Source organism: Aulonocara stuartgranti, assembly GCF_965226115.1.
Source record: "Aulonocara stuartgranti genome assembly, chromosome: 16".
NCBI lineage: Eukaryota > Metazoa > Chordata > Actinopteri > Cichliformes > Cichlidae > Aulonocara > Aulonocara stuartgranti.
In genome coordinates this window covers 15,329,747-15,350,041 of record NC_138952.1, presented here as the reverse complement: position 1 = coordinate 15,350,041, position 20,295 = coordinate 15,329,747, and the positions used below count along the sequence as shown (strand labels likewise).

At 40.2% G+C, this 20,295-nt stretch overlaps 1 protein-coding gene across 4 annotated transcripts in view; it reads right to left on the bottom strand.

Moving 5' to 3' along the window:
- tanc1b (tetratricopeptide repeat, ankyrin repeat and coiled-coil containing 1b) overlaps positions 1-20,295 on the bottom strand; it is a 115,953-nt gene that overhangs the window by 61,833 nt on the left and 33,825 nt on the right. For 2 of the 4 annotated variants that reach the window (XM_082507211.1, XM_082507212.1), the window contains exons 3-4: positions 19,762-19,968; positions 7,579-7,683 (exon numbers count right to left, since the gene is read on the bottom strand). In XM_082507211.1, coding sequence (XP_082363337.1) covers positions 7,579-7,683; positions 19,762-19,968 — 312 coding nt within the window. The remainder of the gene's footprint in view (positions 1-7,578; positions 7,684-19,761; positions 19,969-20,295) is intronic. The other 2 variants (XM_082507214.1, XM_082507213.1) reach the window with 2 other exon arrangements.

Genomic DNA, 20,295 nt, shown 5'->3' with positions numbered 1-20,295 from the left:
AGCGGAAGCGAATGGATGGATGGATAGTTTAGAAGGTCAAAATGTGGTTTGGCAGATTCTCAAGGAAAACATACTGCTATGACTTAATTATTTAAATGCGTTCAGCAGCAGAGTTCTTCTGATTTCCGTGTCAAGTTGATATAATTAGAAGATAACTGGACTGTTGCTAGTCTTCTTTGCTATTTTCAAATGTTATGTATGGTCTTGTGTCGTGTTAATGCTCTTTTGCTTGGTTTTGTTATTTGGGTACACCAGGTTAACCACACATGTATCCCAAATACATACTGAAGATGTACAAATATATAGACGAGTTATTCTTTTCTCCTCCTCCTTACAGAAATAAGCCAACATGGCACAATCAGACATAGCATTATGACCACTGACAGGTGGAATGAATAACACAGATTACCTCTTCATCGTGGTTAGTGGGTGGGCGATATCAGGGAGCAAGTGAACATTCTGTCGTCAAAGTTAATGTGTAAAAAGCACGAAACATGGGCAAGTGGATGACCATTTGCGCCATTTACCTGGGGAACACCTGGCACCAGGATGCACTATGGGAAGAAGGCGAGCCAAGAGAGGCAGACCACCCTTTCATGGAAATCATATTCCCTGATGGCTGTGGCCTCTTTCAGCAGGATAATGGGCCCCCGCCACAAGGCAAAAATGCTTCAGGAATGGTTTGAGGAGCACAGCAAAGTTTAAGGTGTTAACTTGGCCTTTAAATTCCCCAGATCTCAATCCAATCGAGCATCTGTGGGATTTGCTGGACAAACAAGTCTGATCCATGGAGGCCAAACCTCGCAACTTAAAGTACTTAAAGGATCTTTTGCTAACATCTGAGTCCCAGATACCAAAGAACACCTTTGCAAAGTCCATCCCTCAGTGGTTTAGGCAGTAAAAGGGGGAGCAACACAGTGTTAGGCTGGTGGACATAATGTTATGTCTGATCGGTATAAATCAGTAATTGAAAGGTCAAATAAATGTGTTTTTAAAGATAAGTGCCAGAGTAATACAGGTTATCTATCTATCAGGACACTTTTAATAATCACTAAGCTCTGCCAATTATAACTTAGGTGCAAAGGCAAGAAAAACCTTTGGAAAGAGGTAAACAAAATGATAATTAGCTAATTTGTTTCAGAGTGCTATAATATTCCAATAATGAGATCCTAGAAGAGTGAAACAATTTGCAGACCTCGGCAACACCCTAATAATCCCACATTACAGGAGTAGTCTAACTCTAGGGTGACAAATGTGCTTTAAAAAAAAACAACAACAACAACTTTAAAATATAACAAATAATTAGAGCAGGAACCAATTATTCACATTCAATTATCATTACACACACACACCTCAAACACGCACATTTTATTTATTCCATCAACTCTACGGTACTTTAAGGGAGAATTTAAAAAGGCTTTGGGGTAATCCAGTGGATGGGACCTCTTCACACTACATTACACTACAGTCCTAATTGGAAGTCTGTATATACAAAGAAAATAAAAAGCTATTAGGAGAGTCCAAGTTCTAACTTTTCTAACAAGGCTATAGAGTGCCTAGATGTAAAATAGTTGGTGAGATGGAATAAAACTGGCTGTAATATAGCAAATATCCAGTAATTTCACACTGGCTCTAATATCACATCCACAAATGATGCCTGTAGTCAGTCAGGAACATTACTCTCAAGACTGTTATTAACTCTTCTCGACTTTATTAACCTAGTTTATTAATTGGTACCACCTAGACGGACCTCATCTAAGTTTATGATTTTATGTACAAAAGGGGAGCCACACTAGGTCTCCAGTCATATGACAGCTGACATTTTTGTCAGTTACACGTCAGGGCAAATAGTTTTATTTATCTAAATGGAAGGCAGATAATAAGTAAAATGGCTAGCCGAAGAAAACCCTCCCTGTTCTAGGTAAAGCATCAGATTTGTCCTTTACTTTTTACGCTACCCTGGAGTTATGGAAAACCAGGGATGTAGCTGGAACCACTTTGTTATTCCGGTAACTGTACAGCAAATGGAGGCAAAAACAAAACAACATCGTTATCTGCTGCCGGAGGAAGTTTATGAGCAGGTGTGAAATAGCAGCCGTGTGGTTCCCTGATAGAAGAATGAAGACTGAAGGAGGAGGAGGAGAAACAGAGGAATTTGGGGGGGGAGAATCAGTAGAACAGACTGGATCTGCGGAGCTGCCTTAGCTCACTCGCTGCCAAGAAAACAATCCAGCCGGTGCTCATTAGCAGCTGGAGTTTCATTACCACAACAGTGGAGCCCGTTTAATGAACCCTCAATGAGAACATGCATCCTGCTTCCCCATTTGAGTTCAGGAGTACAAGGTGACGTGCCCCCCTGAAGCAAGTTGAGTGGTCTTATTGCACATTCCAGAGTTAGAATCTGCTGCAGGCGCAGATGGAGCGTCCAGCGAGACATTACATGAGATCAAGACTATAGATAACAGCGTACCTGGGGTGGGAGACGGCATAGAGGTAGTAATCATAGTGTGACTGGCATCTCAGCTGGACACCATACGCCAGCTGTTATTAATGTTGCTGCAATGGCAGATACAGATGGCATTTCATTAACTATTAGACCAACAGAGCTGAAGCTTCCTCACATGGCGATTCAGCCCCTTGGGCCAAAGAGATTGTGCTGTAAAGATCCTGCAGAGATGAGCAGACCACCCTAATCAAGCTTTACGATTTAGCGCAGGAAAAATAAAAATACGGTGAAAAGGTGATTTTAATCAAAAAGCTAAAGAGTGAATGAACAATTAACATGATTGGCTACAGAAACGCGCAAAACTATCACTCTGTGCCAGCCAAAACAAAAATCACATCGCATTAATTTCTGCTGCCTCAAAGTTACTATTCTCCTGAAGAGCAAATTATGAACAATGACAGGCTGAATATCATTATGAACTGGGAACAATTGGCCATGATTATACAATTTCACGAGCGTATTCATAATTGATTAAATTTAGCCACTGCATAAGCTGGGATTTATTGGTTTAGTAATAATAGAGTGCAAAGAGCACCACAAAGGGTGACACAGCCTCCAGAAAGTGTTAACAAATGAGTAACACACACAGTGCAGATGAAACGAGACTAAGATTACTACTGTTTTATTTTAAAATGGAGCAAACTTAATATTATAACCAGATGGTTTAGGAGGTGCAAATTCACATAATTCTTAGCCAAATAAGCCTGACCATTGTTTTAACACTGACAAGATAATAAATACATGAACAAACAGGTGTTAAGTGTTCGGACACTGGTCTTACTGGAGTTGTAAAATGAGGGATTTGAAGAGAGACATAATTGTAGGAGAGGACAGGACCTGCGGTTCAGTCTTGACTGACTGAGACAGAGACGGGACTCCGAGAGCACAGCTGAAACAATTCTGTCAACCAGACTGTTGGCTGCCTGTTGCAAACACACTCAAGCATGCAAACACACACATACATAAACAAAGACAAAGGCAACTGCGGACACTCGGGCAAAATAAAAATACCCTCTGCAGTTACACGCAGGCACAGGAAACATAACCCTTTCTCAAAGACAGTGCCATGCGAGATGACTCCTGAGTAGGTCAAAAGCATGTTTCCTTTCTTAGCCTGCAGCCCATCCTGCTCAGCCACAATGCAGAGCATGAAAAATGACAACGCTTTGAGCCCGACCCAAAAGACGAACAAGTGAAGTAACCATGCAACACAGGGACAAAACTCACGCTGCATTAAAAACTGTCAAAAGAAAATTACATTCAACTTTTTTGAAAATCAGCCTCAGCAGCACTAAAGACTTGTCTCTGTCTACAGATGTGGATGTGGTTCTGGACACTCAGGACAGGCGTCCTTCAGTAAAAGCCCCTCTTCAGAGCTCCCACTTTATTTGTGCTGTAAATGACACACAGTCTTCATCCTGCAAAACTCCATTATTCCAGCAGTCTCTCAACAATGTGATGCTGACCTTGTTATTAAAGCAATGAAGTTGTCTCATGCTGCTTCAACAGTTTACTCTGTCTGAAGTAGAGGACAACACAAGCTGAAAGATGCTCTGTTTAAAAAAAAAAAAAAAAAAAAAAAAAAAAAAGCAATAGTGGGTAATGTCCTTGTCACATGTGACCCATGGTGCATATGCATGATTCTGTCCACATGGGAGAAAGTATTCAAAAGACTGTAAGTGAGCCTCACTCTGCTGCATCTGGGCTATCAGAATTAGCCACCATTAGTGCCTGATTATGCAAGATTAGGTGATGAGCTGTTATATTCTTATAATTTCTCAGCTATAACATTTTTTAACCTGCCAACTACGGCTGCGAGAAGAACCCGATGGAAAGTTTCTTCTTTCCTATCAGCTGATTGTCTGCAGTATTTACTGAATAATTGTGCGCAGAACAAATAAAGGGAAGAAGTAAGTAGATGTCTGACCTTAAAACGGACTGGTTATTTCTTCAGCTGAAAAACATGTATATATAAAAAAAGAAAAAAATCACTCTCAGAGAACAGAATAAGACAGAAATGCCTTAAATGCCTGGGAGCTTTTATACCAACAGTTGTATGTGGTGCAATAAAAATAAACTACATACGACTGGGCAGTGTCCTAGAAGCAGTCATTTCTAATTTGTCAGAAACTGACCAGATCTCTATCATCTCTATCACTGGGAGCAGACCCAAAAAATAACATAATGCAAAATTTAGTTAAATTATCGGATAGTTGTAACTCATTTCTTGCAGTAAAATGATTCTATACATGTATATCTAGTAGCAAAAAGATAGTTTAGAGGCCTGCACATGTACATCTGCCACATGCATGAGATAACAGCTTCAGTACAGAAAGCCCTATCACAGTTTTTCATCTGTTATTGCATCACAGATGTTTTTTTAATGGTTAAAATGTGTATTTTTGTCATTAATATGCATTTCAATTAAATTAAAATCAAAACCGGGTCCTAAAAACAACAAACTCTTGAAAGTCTTCAACCCATTATTCAGTACTTGTATTGAGTATATTATCTGTGCTGCAGAAAACAACTACATTTTTTTAATGTTAATGGGCTTATTCCCTAAGTGTCAAATGCTTACCAGGGTGTATATAATATACAGACAACTTAAAAAAAAAATAAGGCTTTAAAAAGTTCAGCATATTTCTGATTCGTTTTAAGACAGCAGAGCAATATCAGTTTTACAACTACGCAAATGAATCCCAATAAGCCAATAAACAAAATGTCCAACTTCCTTATCTAATCCTAGCATTATGCTATAGTTTCACTCCACAAGCATCACATCCACTTCTGAGAGAACTCTATTACGAGATATTACAAACACATTAAAGCTCAGCATCTGGAATGAGGGGCAACCTCTGGAGCTGAAAAGCTGTGGAAGAGAAAGAAAGTGTAGTTCCTCTAGCACTGCTTCAAATGAGAGTCAATTCCTATAGACCCCATTTCTTTACACCAGTTTTGTCCTCTGTGGATGACTTTGATAAGTTCAAGAACTGCAAGAACACATCCATCTTTAATACTGTTTATGGTTTGGAAGCATCAAAAGGTTCATCTCGTCTCATCGATGTGCCGAAAGGATGTACTTTGAGTCTCTGGTGCGCGCTTCTGGCATTCATACCTTCCTCAGCTCTTCTTGCCCCTGCCACTAACAGGAACACCCAATCTAATCTGATGCTGCCACCTTCATGCTTAACCACACGGAAGGTATTTGTCTGCTGATGAACAGTGCCCGATGGGGTGTTGATTGTGGATTATGTTCGGCAGGCAGTGCTCAGAGTTCTCCGTAACGATTTCAGTGTCTGTTTTGTCAGACAGGAGAATCTTTCTCCTCGTGCTCTCAGAGTCTTTTAAATGCCATTTGACAAGCTCCAAATAGGCTGTCATGCCTTTGCTCAAAGTGCAGCTGCTCTACAATAAAGGCCTTATTGATGAAATGCGGCTAAGACGGTCATCCTTTCCCCCCTCGATCTCTGCAGAGGACTGCTGAAGCTCTGTGGGTTTTGCCAAATGACCTGAAGAAGACCCTTCACGCTCAGTGTCCAAGACTGGTGGGAGAGCCCGTTCAAGGAAGCATCCAGATGGCGCCAAACTTCGTCCTTTTTAAAACATATTGAGATTCACTGCGCTCCTGGAAACATGCAGATCTCTGGAAGAAGTTTTCTCACAGTGGTCCACAGACATACTTAGACTTTATTAAAGGTTTTTGTTCTTGCATGAACTGAAGTGTGGGGTGTTCATATACACATGTGCACCTTTAAACTGTGGCCAGGAAATCTACAGCCAAGATCTAAACACACTTATGAATAACTGAAGATAAAAGGAAGGACATGACCATAATTTTCACAATCACAACAAAGGGCCTTAATGCTTTTACGAAAAATCGATTTTACTGTTTAATTTTTTAAGTTACTGAATGGTTATTAAGAAGAAAAAGGCCAACTTCCACATCTACAACATAAAGTGTGCTAAAATAAATGCCATATTATTCTCCCATGAAACTGAAGACGAGTCCATACTAAACACACAAGTCCTTTCTGTGATCTGAAGTAGTTTAACATCACCTCCCCTTGAGCATTTTTTTTTTTCACTGCATCATTAAGCAATGAAGAGGGAAGAGGGTAAGATTAGATAAGGAGGCGTGGGGAATAGTGGAAAGGTGTTGAGAAAAGAAATAGGGTGTTGATTTTGGAACGGCATTTGCATTTGTGCTCAAAAACATTGGTTTAGGACTTATCCAGTAATATATTTCTGCTCAGTCACACAAGCAAGGACTCTCTTTTGTAATTAGTAAATAAAAGTAACGGTACGGAAACTGACGAGGTCATATTTATTTACTGTCTGCTATCTGCTGGTAGCCTACTCTGAGCTCTATGTTAGTTGAACGTCAGACACACCCTCGTGCCTTAGTATGCGACAGTCAGCTGTGCCGAGTTACTAAATTCTATGTACGTTATGTGAGCCATGCATAACAATAGAGCGCTCTTTGTGCATTGCCTTTTGCTAAAGATTACACATCTTACATCTCCACTTAAGCCTATGGGAGGAATTTGAGCCCAGTCTTCTCTACTGGAAATCTAAACTGAGCACTTAGGGGAACATTACCCCTAAACACAAACACAACGCCCAACAAAAGTGAGAATAGGCAGTAATAACGCTGAAAGCACATCTCACAAACATGTGGAAGCACAAGAATTTTCATGTATAGTTCCTGAGAAATGAAAGCCCCTGTCCCCATTATACCCCGAAATCCGCAAATCCAGCGCTTTGCTCAGACAATATGTCCCCACAAACTGGAAAACTGACTCCTCTGTAATCTAAACACACAGTTTAGAATAAACACGGCACTACCGAGTGTTTGCACGGGGCTCACATGTACTGTGTACTTAAACTGAGTCATCAGTAACTGATGCTACCCTTAAATAACAAAGCCCTGCTCTTAAAAGCCACTGACAACAATGAGGACCCCAGGCAATGACATGCATAATTTTCTCTTACGGCAGTTTTTAAGTGCACTTTTCCCCTCAACCCCAGCAAAAACAGCCATTTAGAAAATTTGCAAAAGTAAAACTCACCATTGTGGGACGACTCCTTGTTATCGGTCGCTTTCCTCCGAGCTGACACGATGGCATCAGAAGGCACGCGAGGGCTCTCTACATATTTGGGCTTCCTAACTGGACCTGCCAGCACGAACAGAAGATACAGGGAGAATGAGAGAGTGAGAGAGCGCGTGCATCCGACAGAGAGAGAGAGGGAGGGAAAGAAATGCAGAAGAGACCGAGGGAAAACAGAGAGAGAGTTCTCACAGGATTAATATGTTCCAGATGGCACTGGAGATGAGAGGTAGTGGTGTCTTAGTTGGACAGGCTTAGCTGCACTCCGTAGCTTACATAAAACTCACTCACACACTCTCAGACAGCTCCCTGCGTTGATAGCAGCTCTGGTCTGTCTGACAACTCAGAATGCTGTCTGCATTGCTGGAGACTCTCGGTAAAAAAGCGGCTAGCTGGCTCTGGGAATGTAAACTACAGCAGGAAACCACAACAATTAGCCTCTAAGTGAACTAAAGATCCTTGCTCAAGCGCACACGTGCATTGTTGGAAATGCAAGAGAAGAAAATTGCCAAACAGACAAAGCATCCCCCCCCCCATTATTTTATCTGAAAGTGTGTCCTTCTATTGTGGCAACAATAGTTGCATCTTTTGGTTAGATTGACCGCAAAGTGTCCAACTCTGATGATGTATCTGGGACAATGGAACAGCCCTTAGAGGAACGTCATTGTGAGCACAAGGCGATGACTTTGGCTAGCTGCACTGTTCCCTGCACTCACACCATGACAGTACTCTGACCCCATTTCCCATAAAAGGTAAGACAATGTGTGAAATGCAAAGAACTAAATTATTAGAATATTTAATGTAACAATTTTAAATGTTGCACACCACTGGCATACCCATCCTCATAGATGCGCAGCTGCTTGTGCAACATTTATACTTTTGCACAAAAAAAAAAAAAAAAAACGATATCCAGTAAAAGCTGCCGTTTCACCAGCCCTGCTGGGAATAAACATGCAGTTTGGTGGAGCAGCACTGCAGCAAAGGCCTACTGATCTTTCCTAAAAGTGCCAATTCACTGGTTAAAACACATTTTTAAGTTCTCTACTTGGAACTCACATTTTACCGAGACTTAAGAGCAGATCAAAAATGTAACCACAAAAAAAAAAAAAAAAAAAAATCTGAAAACAGGAGGTGACTGTGTTATTTAGATCTGTAAATCCATAAAACAGCATGCCCCGACTCTTTGCAACTACTTTGGCCTTGACCTCCTGCAAGTAAAACCTCCTCCTCCTCCAGGCTCTTATCAGATAACTGTATGTGTAACCCCAGTCATAACATAGAGAACAGACAGGAGATCAGAGACTGCGATTTCCACATTACCACATTCAGTCACTCCCAACCCCAAACAATTCCTGTGAATCAAATGGAGCAATTTATAAAACCGCTTCTGCTTGATGCACAGTGCCATCTATGGATATGCAACTTGAAATGCATAGTGGAAAAATGGTGGCTTTTGATACCTCGCATGAGCTTCTGTATGTACAATCTGGGTGTTCTCGTCTGTCACTAGAAGTGACTAGAAGAACTCAAAGTAAAAGCCCAAAACCAAATGGAGCGTCCATTCAGAGAAGCTGCGCAGAAGCTGTCCCATGTAGCAAAGAAACTGTTTTAAAGGTGATGATGATTTTTCTTTTAAAAGCACTATAATCTAAGGATTGGCATTCAAACGCAATGGGATGTTACAGATTTGTGCAGACAGATGGGTTAAAGCCTGAAGGGACTGGGTTAGTGAAGCATTTACAAAAGCGATCAAAGTCAGCCTGTTATTTGGGAGACAGAGCCAAAGAGTATCCTGAAAACCTCCATTCATCTGCAGATGGTCAGGCACAACCTATTACCCGGGAGTCACATGGCTCCAATTAAAACGGGACTACAGGGACGGAGAGCGTTGTATGCGAGACACACACTTAGTTCAGGTAAATAACTTGGATGAAAAGTGAACTGGCTAATATGTTCCACTGACTGTATTTCATATAAAACAACAAGGGGCATAGTTTGAGTAATCTAAACCATATGTTCAAGTTCAGATTCAGTTTACAAAGAGGAGCACAGGATCCACACGAGAAATGACAAACATGTGGCTGCCCATCATGGATAATTTTAGGCCACATCTAAGGGCTGATAATGCAGAGAAATGGTAAAAGGTCTTCCGGCATGACTCACATTTTTGAGCATCAGACAAGGCACAGAAGAATTTCCTCTCGGTTCAAAATCTCATCTCAAGATTTAACAGGTTTCCATTAACGCTCCGCACTGATGAAGAAGCAATTGCCATTTATAACAGGCGTGAGAAGGTCACAGAAATTGAGCCCTTTGATATATGACCTCATGAAGGACAACAAGAGAAAGGCAAAAATGAGTTGCACTCTGACTTGCATCAATTTCAAAGGGTATATGATTAATCACAAATGTAAATTTATTAATTGTAAAAAGAAACTGACAGGAAATCATAACAAGGGAGGATGTGATGATTTTTTCCAGGGAGCGATATCGCCGAGCTATCAACTACGCTATATCTCCACATCACATCTCAGAGCTAGACACAACAAATCCAGAACACCTCATGAACCCTGGACAAAAGGAAGCCATCTCATTCCGATGCCCTCGGAAAACAGCAGGGAAAACCAGCAGACTGGTGCAAAAGGAGGCTGCAACTAAGGGAGAGAAAAAAGAAACTGGAGTGGTGTGGAAAGTAGCATGTGGCCAACAGCACCCAAATATAACTATGTATAAAACAGAAGCAGGATGACAACATTTGACCTTCATTCCTTTCAAATCTTGTTAAAAGTGCTTTTTCTTTGCATCTCGGTTGATTATTATGACATTGACACAAAGGCATTCCTGCTTAAAACCATGATAGTCCTACACATTACAAAAAGAAATAAATAAATCTGATCCATTAGGATATGGACTACACAAGACCTCTGAGGGTACCTGGTAATATCTCACACTAATACTTTCTTTGACTCCATGAAGTTACAGGTGATTCAGTCTACAACCAGTGAACAAAGCTCTTAACAACAAGAACCTCCACAACAGGTTCATCTGCACAATAAGACACATACTTCTATTAACTGTTTTTAAAACTGTGTATCCAAGTACAAAGTACGTGGTTATTGAGGTATTTGCATCTTACAAAAGCCTTATTTGATTAGAAGAAGAGAACGAGCTTGCCTGCGTCTCCTTTTGATGAATGTGAGCCCACGCACATGAACAGTCCTTTTTTAAAACTTCTATAAAACTAGCACAGAAACTAAGGAAATTTGTTTCTGGCCAATAAATGTTATACCGTTGGCCTTTTTATTTCGCCTCAATGGTGCCACATTTGTAAAGAAAATGACTTTGTGGGTTGAGCAGCATAGTTGAGTTTGTGCTAATGAAAAACTTGCTAAATCTTCTCTGTCAGTGCCAAACATCTCATTCTGCTGTTGGTGCCATTTATTTGTTTGGATGATTGTAGTCTGAAAAAAATAATCTGAAGAATACATTTAACAATTTATTCATTGAACAAATACGACCACACTGACCACATTTCCCTACTTCAAGCTTATTTGTTGACTGGCAAACATGTTATGTCGGTTTAATTTGCTATATTAGATAAATTGCCAGGCCAGGTTTAGCTCACCCTCAACAGGGGCGTAATTTCCAGGGGGGGTTCAGTTCGAACTGAAGAAGCTTCCTGAAGAAGCTTCTCGGATGAGAGGTGAAACGTTTTCAAGCAACTTAAAGAAGACCAGACGCCTTTCTTTCCAAGCTCCTTAGACTACGATGACCTGGATGACTGAGAACCTTCACAGACATAAATGAATGTTAAACAAGCAGGGAAAAGCAAGTATACAGACTGCAGTCTGTGAGTGCAGAGCACCCACTGGTTGGTATTCACTATCAGACACAGGAATCCATAACCAGCAAGCTATCAGTCAGCAGGCGCATGCACACATTTATACACATACCAGCCTGTCAAATACCTATCACCAACAACTTACAATGTCCAGTCAACACCACTGAAAGGGAGGATTGTTCATAGCTAGGAAGTGATCAAGAAGCTTTCCCAGCATTCTTCAAGATGGACTCTGACTTCTTCACATTTCAACTTCTCAATGAGACAGTGTGTCTTCTTTGTGCAGCCGAGGAGAATGAACTCAGTCCCACAACGTTCGTCTTTATGCTCCAAATGTGACGACGAGCTCAACTCAAAAGCGAAAAAGAATATATGCTGGCAAGATGATGCTAGATGGTATTCTGAATTCTGCATGTTTACTCCATGTCTAATGCACCCAGTCTTTTATAATATAGTCTTTTTAATATTCGTACCAAAATCTCAACCAACAAAGCTGATAGAGTATTAGAAGCATTTTGCTTTAGGAACTGAAATCACAAACTTGTGATTCCTTTTTCTTTTAGCAGTCAGAAATATTAGTCCTCTCTGGTTAATATGATTTTTGTATTGTACTACACAACTGCATGTTTAATCATCACCACTCTCAGATATCCTGTTTCACAAAGTGATTTTAAATATGCATTAACTGGAATTTATGCCTCTGTGCTAAATCTACACCACAAACTAGAGCCTAACTGATATACTGGCCGATATTAGTCGAATTTATGTCGGACTATGTCAAATTTTTAAATTTTATTTTATTTTTTTAAAGAATCGATATTCATCTTAACAGCGTCGTAATCAATTCATCAGTGCGGCATGCAACAACTGGTTGTTGTGCCATTTAGTGCCATCAGTTCTTCCTTTGCATGTCCATCTACTTTTATCTGTTAAGAGTGGATCGACTTGAACAGACACTCTACTGCCAACTAGTGTTCTGGAGCCATATCTGTAGTGGAACAGTGGCATAAAAGGCAATCTATTATAATACACGACGACATCTTGCACACATCTCAGCACTACTGAGCAGCAGAGGAAGCTATGACAGTTTATCCAGCACTGGTTTCTGGGGCAGTAGGTGAGTTGAGATTTCACTGCAGATGAAAGAAAGAGGAGACCGCATGTGATAAGAAGCTAAACCTGTGGTGTAGTCAAGTGCAGTCAGGTGGAGGACTGGATAGCGCTTCTCATAGCGTGCTCATCAGAAGAACATTTCAAAGGATCCCTGTAGCCTCACAAGGTCTTTTACAGCTCAGCTCTCGGAAAGGCATCAATATTCCCCCAGGGCTGTCTGGTAACTGTCAAAACCCCAGAGTTGACTTCAGGAGAGCTCACCTCAAAAGGGCTACAGCTGGCTTTGAAGAGAGTTTCTACCCTCTTGACAGAAGACTGATATATCAAACCTGTACTCGCCTTCATGTTTCCTTTAATATTATTTGTGTTAAGCTGAAAATAATGTGAAAACTGTTTCAAAATAATCCGCAGCTGTATAACTGCAAACAACAGCCTTCTGTTAGACAAGGTGGTTTTAGCTAAACCAGAAACAACTTGAACATCTTGTTAATGACTGCTTCCTATCAATGAGGCTTTGCGAAAACGTGCAAATCTATGTAGACATCCTGAAGTGTTTTACAAAATTACCATTACCTAATGTCTGCGGTATTTGAGATCTTTCTGGAAAAGACGTTAAAGATAATCTTCAGAACATTTTTATGTGGCCTGTAGAGCTATTATCGCTTACAGCCAGAGCTAAAGTTATGGGACAAACCAAAACAGGAACAAAAAATACACACTGCACAATGACTCAAACGGTTAGCCACCACTCAGAGACAGCAGCCTGGATGCTGTTGATGCACAGCTACTGCCACAAAATAGAAATAAAGAGGAGATAAGCAACAACGAGGCCAAGGGATCAGACCACTAGCAATGAAGTCATCAGTTTACACAAACACACACCCACCTACACACACACACGCAACATGACGAGGTCTGGCAAGCCAAAAGCTACTGTTCCTCAGTAGAGAAAGAGAAAACAAAGGAGTCTAAGCAGGAATGGTATCAGCAAGGTGACCTTCGCACATGGATGTTAGAAAATAACGAGTCTCCAAGCTTTTCTAGGTAGAGAGATTATGCCAAATACATGTCATACTCTCTGGCGGTGATTTGCAGGCCTGCTCAGCTAATCAATAAATTAATCATCCCTTAAGCCCCCAAAAGGCAACGTTCCATCAGAACAGTTAACCTATTTTGATACACGCGAGAGCCTACCAGAGAACAATCCCCATGGGACCACAGTACATATTTGGCAATTAAAATGATCCACTGCCCATAAAAGCAATACAATAATGCGAATAGCTGTTTTATGAGCCAGTGCAGGCTGACAAAGAGGTAAAGCATGGATCTACCTACAGGAAGGTCACACAGCTACCGCACGTACAACAAGAGCGTCCATATCAACTCAGCCTCAATCATTCCTCAGCCTCTCAGTGGAAATCATGGGGACCAAAATATTTCAGCCGCTATTTATGATTTTTCAAACACTTCCTGTGACCAACACTGAGATGCTGCAAGCTGCTGCATATGCAACAAGGGTGCAGGGGTTTCCCCCGTAACTCAATCAGCAGCCCATTAGGATTTTTAATCCAAAAATGGGACAATAACCTTCTATAACCAGAGGAGGTCACTGTGGAGATACCCAGGAGAATGTCACGAGGTGGGGCACAAAGAATTTATAACTACTAAAACAAAAACAAACAAAAAACTCCCCCGAAATCCCAAGAACAAAATTGAACCCAATTTTCTATCTCAACCAGCATGTTAAAAAAATAAAACTGAAAAGAAGACAGTCGTGTAGCACAAGAGGGATACAGGCAAGACAGGTACATTCAAAAGAGCGTAATCACCTCACGGGCCTGCGAGTGGCTCTTTAAACACACAGTAAAGTCTAGGTGCTGTACAACACATGTCAGAGCGCTGTGTTTCATGGCTAAGCTCTGGGCTTAGCTGATCAAAGCCGTGCCACTCAACGCCACCAGACTTTGCGGCTCAGGCATCCGTCACACTCCTAATTAACTCAATGTTTCTCTGTTGTCCCCTGTGAAGTTTTCATGAAAAGAACAACCACTTAGCTGGGGCCTTCCAAACTGCAGTAGATTATCCAATGTGTCAGGAAATGAAGGCCAGCCACAAAATGCTTTCTGAATCTGTGAAACCACTTCCCCTGCCCGTGCAGCGCTGATGTGCAGCACGGGAGGGAGACCAAACAGATGTGCGAAAAAATGCACTTAAGGATTTACTGCATGTATAAATGAATGCGGTGTACCTGAACTAGCTGACAGGAGTAGTTTCACACCACTAAAAAAAAAAAAAAAAAAAAACATTAAAAATGAATCAACTGCTTTTCTCCACTATTGGCAAGTTATTGTTTTGTAGAGAAATGTCTCTCAGAGGAACGCAGAAGATCTTTGATGGAGCATATTAAGCAACTAAGCCTTGCTATCAGACACACCATGTATGTATCAATAAAATTAGATATACTGGCCCTTTTCAGTCTTCTAATAGGTAACATTGCTGGATTAATCAATCAGTTAAATGGCAGCGTTGTGTATTCAGATATAGGTCATACATATGGGAAATATTCCTCGTGACCTCAATCAAACAATCCCACAGTGATAGAAAAAGGAAGAATAAATGGGGACATTTTGCATCAAGTCAACTATGTAAAGGGACCTAATATAACAGGTCGGGCTTTATTATATTTAACATGGCACTTATATGTTGATAGCCATTTAAAGCTCTTTTATGTAGTTATAGGAACATGTCCTTATGCCCTTTTAGTAAATCGATCAGAAAACATGAAACTGCAATTTTTTTAAAAGGGGAGATCAAATGTGTTGGCTCACCTGTCTGAAGCAACATTGTTTTCTTTTTTTTTTTTTAATTCATATTTTTATTAAGGTTTCAAAAGCAGGCATTCACAGTATGTACCATCATGTAAGCATTCTTCATACTTAGGTTATCTGCCTTAAATACTGAAATAGTATTTTAATTTACATCCAAGTCATAAGGGAAGAATACTTACAACGATAGAAGTAATTGAAACCATCACATAATCCGAAAATCAAAACACAAAAAACAAAACTAACAAACCTAAGAAAAGAGAAAAAAAAAACAAAAAAAAAAAAAACGCGGATGTGTTGGTATGGGGTGATCCTATAAATATATATACATACATCATAATTATTGGTTTGTAATAGTAAAATCTGGCCTATGAGGCGTGATATATTTAACCCAGTTTTCCCAATATGATGTAAATTTCTCCAGCTTGTGGTTAACAGAAGCTGTTATCTTTTCCATGTTATAAATTTCCATTGTGATTTCCATCCATGTACTTATGTTTGGGCTCTCTGGGGATAACCATTTTCTGGTGATATTCTTTTTACAGGCCACCAATAAAATATTTATTAAATGTTTATCATATTTAGGCCATTCCTGAGGTATATATCCAAAGAACATAGTCTTACTCTCGAGAGGTATTTCACGTTTAAAGATATCCTGTAAGGCATTATGTATTTCTCTCCAATAATCCCTCAAGATTGAGCAGTCCCAGAAAATATGGTAATGATTTGCACTTTGATTTCCACAGTTCCTCCAACAAGCAGGGGGGTTATCATCATAATGAGACTTCTGAGAAGGTGTTATAAAGTATCTAATTAGGCACTTCCAGCCAAATTCCCTCCACTTTTGTGAGCTGGTACACATCCACTGATATCTCCATATTGCCGTCCATTCTTCCTCTAATATTTTTATCCCTCCTTCCTTCTCCCATTTTGTTCTAATATCTGAAGTCGAATGTGGTTTCAAATCCATTAGACCCTTATAGAGACATGATACAATTCTATCAATAGTTTCTGAGTTATAGCTTTTTATAAACAGTTCCATCAAGCGTGTGTTTATCATTGTTACGTTTCTCATCTTCGTGTCGGCATAGTGCCTTAACTGCAGATATCGATAGAAGTCTTCTTTTTCTAATGAAAATGTTTTTCTAAGCATGTCAAAGCTGAACAATTTTCCATCCTTCATTATACTGCACAGGGCTGTTATGCCCTTACCTGTCCAGTCCTTGAATCTAGAATCCAGTTCATTAGGTTTGAACTCTGAGTCGTAAGCACACCATTTAAGAACTGTAATATTGGTCTCGAGTTTATATTCCTTTATAATAGTTCTCCATGTTTTAAGGGTCCTTTTCACCCACATGTTATCAGTATTTTTTATATAGGTTTGTAAGTTATTGTCAGCTAGAGTTGCCTGAATAGGTATAGACAGCATTTGTTCCTCAATGGTTTTCCATTGGGCAGTGTATGATTGGTTACACCAGCATATTATTGCTCTCATCTGCGCTGCAAAATAATAATATCTGAGGTCAGGGAGGCCCCATCCTCCCTTTTGCTTAGCCAGCTGTAGTGTTTTAAGGCGAACCCTTGGTCTTTTACCTTGCCATATATATCTAGATAACATTTTATCCCACTCATTAAATTGACTTTGGTTAATCTCTATTGGTAGGGTTTGAAATAGATACAAAAATCTTGGCAATACATTCATTTTAATAGAATCAATTCTTGAATTAAAACTAAAGAAAGGAATTAAATTCCATCTTACTATATCTTCCTTTATTTTTTTGTATAAGGGTAGGTAGTTCTGTTCGAATAGTTTTGTAAGGTCTTTCGGTAAATTTATGCCTAAATATTTAAAACACTCCGTTTGCCATACCAGAGAGTAGCTACATTTTATTTCTTCTGGTGGGCTGTAGTTATATGAGAGTAGCTGGGTTTTACCTATATTAATTTTATAGCCTGATAATTGGCCGTATTGTTCAAATGACTGCATCAGCTTGGGTAAAGAATATGTTGGGTGTCCAAGGTAAATCAAAATGTCATCCGCGTAGCAAGCCAGTTTATATTGTGTCCCATTGTTTTCTATTACATCTAATCAATCTCGTCTCTACACACTGAATAATCCATGTTATATGAAATCACTACCGTTGTGCCACATGAATAAAAGCAACTCTCTCTGTTTAGAGAAGCTTCGTGGATTGTTTCTATTACTTTCTGATGAGGAAAAAATGAATATCTAGCTTCAAAACGAAGATTATAGCCATTACAAGCCGATCTATGACATGTGAACTATCAAAGTTTGTATATAATAAGCAGTTTATTCTGTAAGAGATGTTAAGCTGCAGGAAATATTACACACTACAAATGAAGTTCAACACAGTCAGGCTTTCTTTGCCTTTCTTTGTCAAGCTAGCTTGAAAAAACCTAAACCCCAGTTGGAGATAATAGGGATCACAACGGTGGTTAGCTACTTTTTTCAGTCAAGCCAGGCTTTGTGTTCCAGTGCTTTGCACTCTCATATAAAAATAGGTGTTTCTCAGGTCATGTGATTCTTCCTCTGCTCAAAACGATCCCTATGAGTGTCCCTTACTTAAATGAGAGAAGTTATAACTTGGTGATAAAAATATGTAAATAACACAAAAAATACAACAGTAAAAAGCAACACTGTTCCTTTGTTGTGAAGTGACTGATCTCCACATGTGTTTGCTGGATGAAAACATCCTCTGGCTCTGATTAAACAGGACCAGACGCTTGTAAACTTTATGTTTGTGTCAGAATTTACCAATAATTCATGCTTTGCTGTTACAAACATCTGCATACGGATTACTGTAACTCAGATGAACGCGTGCTAGTTTCAAGAGTGATCCGTACTAAATGAATATACACCTTGATGACTCAACAAAAAGGTAAATTCAGCATCATCGTCACAAAGCTGAAACCCTTCCTGCAGCGTGTTTAATAATTCTCGTCCATGGGTTTTCAGTTATCTGCGAGGACAGTGGAGGAGAATTAACAGACCCTCCCCCAGCCCTCTCCTGCTGGTGGTCCTCCATAAAATCCTATCTTGTCCCTCCACTTTTTCCCCCCTTTTTCATGCCTCAGAGCACCCCAAGAGGGAATATGCTTTTAATGAGTGTCCCCTTTCCCCTGTCCCCTGGGCCATTTTCTCCTTCACAAACCCAGCCTCATAGCTCTCTTCATCCCCTTGTGCTCATTCATTTCAAGCACTCATTGCAAATCCTGAGTCATCCGAGGAAAATGAACACATTTAACTTGAGTGGCAGCTAAACAAACAAAACTCTACTTCGCAGGGCATTTGTGTTTTTTAAACAAGAAAGCACATTTGCAATTGTTTTCAGTTTCCACTGAACATCTGCATAATGCACTGCATCGCGGTCTCAGGATTATTTCAGTACTGGGATTTGGGAGAATTGCAGAAAATGTGCATAACAGTGAAAAATGCTACAGCAAACAGGATTTCCTAAGAAATGCAAAGAAATACGATGCGATCTTCAACCCTTAAAACTGCAGTTATTCAATTATTTTTTTCACAGAGACATTCACAACCTACAAACTTCCTATCACCTCATCTTTACACTAAATAGATCAAAGCTGTAACCACTCTAAACAATGGCTTGATAGCCCACAGATGAGTGCCACATGTGAGTGGGGACCACAATGGCCACTTAAAGGATTTCTCTCCCTTTTGCAAAGTCTCCAAAATACAAAGACTCAGGTTAAAACGAGTTCCGCCACAATTAGGTATTCCTGGCTTTGAAGCTCTCCACAACCGCTGACAAAGATGCCCTCAACGCAATGGACAGAAGAAGCTTTGGAGGATTTAGATCAAATGTAAACACACACCTATTATCAGCCAGCAAAGTGTAAACACACAGTGAAGTCGCAGGAGGCCTCCTCTTCGACACAAGGCGATCAAATACAAGGGTGAAGTGGAAAAAACAACTCTCTGTAAACAGACTGCGCCCACAGAGTAACTGCTGGGATCCAGAGTGGTCCAGCTATCATTACTTTCGATACAGTGTGACTTAGTTTTCCAAGAATGACAAAGCTCACAATTTCTATATTTTGAGATAAATATGTTAAAATCTGTACTAGCACTCCTGGATGGCTGTCAGCAGTTATGCAAAGGAACCTGACGTGTGATCTATTTTAAGTGACTGGATGGGTTTTCAAAAAATAGAAAGACTAAAAATAACCAAAATCACTCAACTTGGGAACATTAAAGGTTACAACAGATCTGAAAAAATATTCATAATATGAAAAATGGCAAGCATCATGCAGTTAACTTTTAGGAAAGAGAATTAGACGGTAGAGGGGGAAAAGCAAGCACTGAATTTAATCAAGCAGTACCTGGTGATCGCTTGTTACTGCGCAAGGGCATCATGTAGGACTGCCGAGGCAGCAGAGGTGAGGAGGGGAGCGACATGGACACTCCCTTGGCAAGGCTTAACCTGAAAACTTCATCCTGTGCATTAGGGAGACCACTGCCAGGCCCCTGGGGCTGGGGGTTTCCTTCAGTCGGGAATCTTCTTTGGACACTATGGCTATGAACGTCACCTGTTGAGGAGAACCACAACCTTGTTACTGCGTTTACAAAGCACGACCACTTCTGCATGCCATGAAACAGAAAGAAGGACTTGATCTAGGCAAAGTCTGATATTTTCATAACCCTTTTCAATATTCGTCAAGCCTAATCAGCACAAATCTTAATCTTGAGTGGGATGGACCAGTGAAACTGCCCTTTTTGTCAGTGTAAAGAGGATTTGCTGCACATTTCACCCCTGATAAACCTTCATATAAGAAAAAGCAGAGCACTTTCAATTGTACCTTTCAGTTTTTCTGCATGACAAAGACTATAGTAAATGGAGGAAATCTGTCAGCACG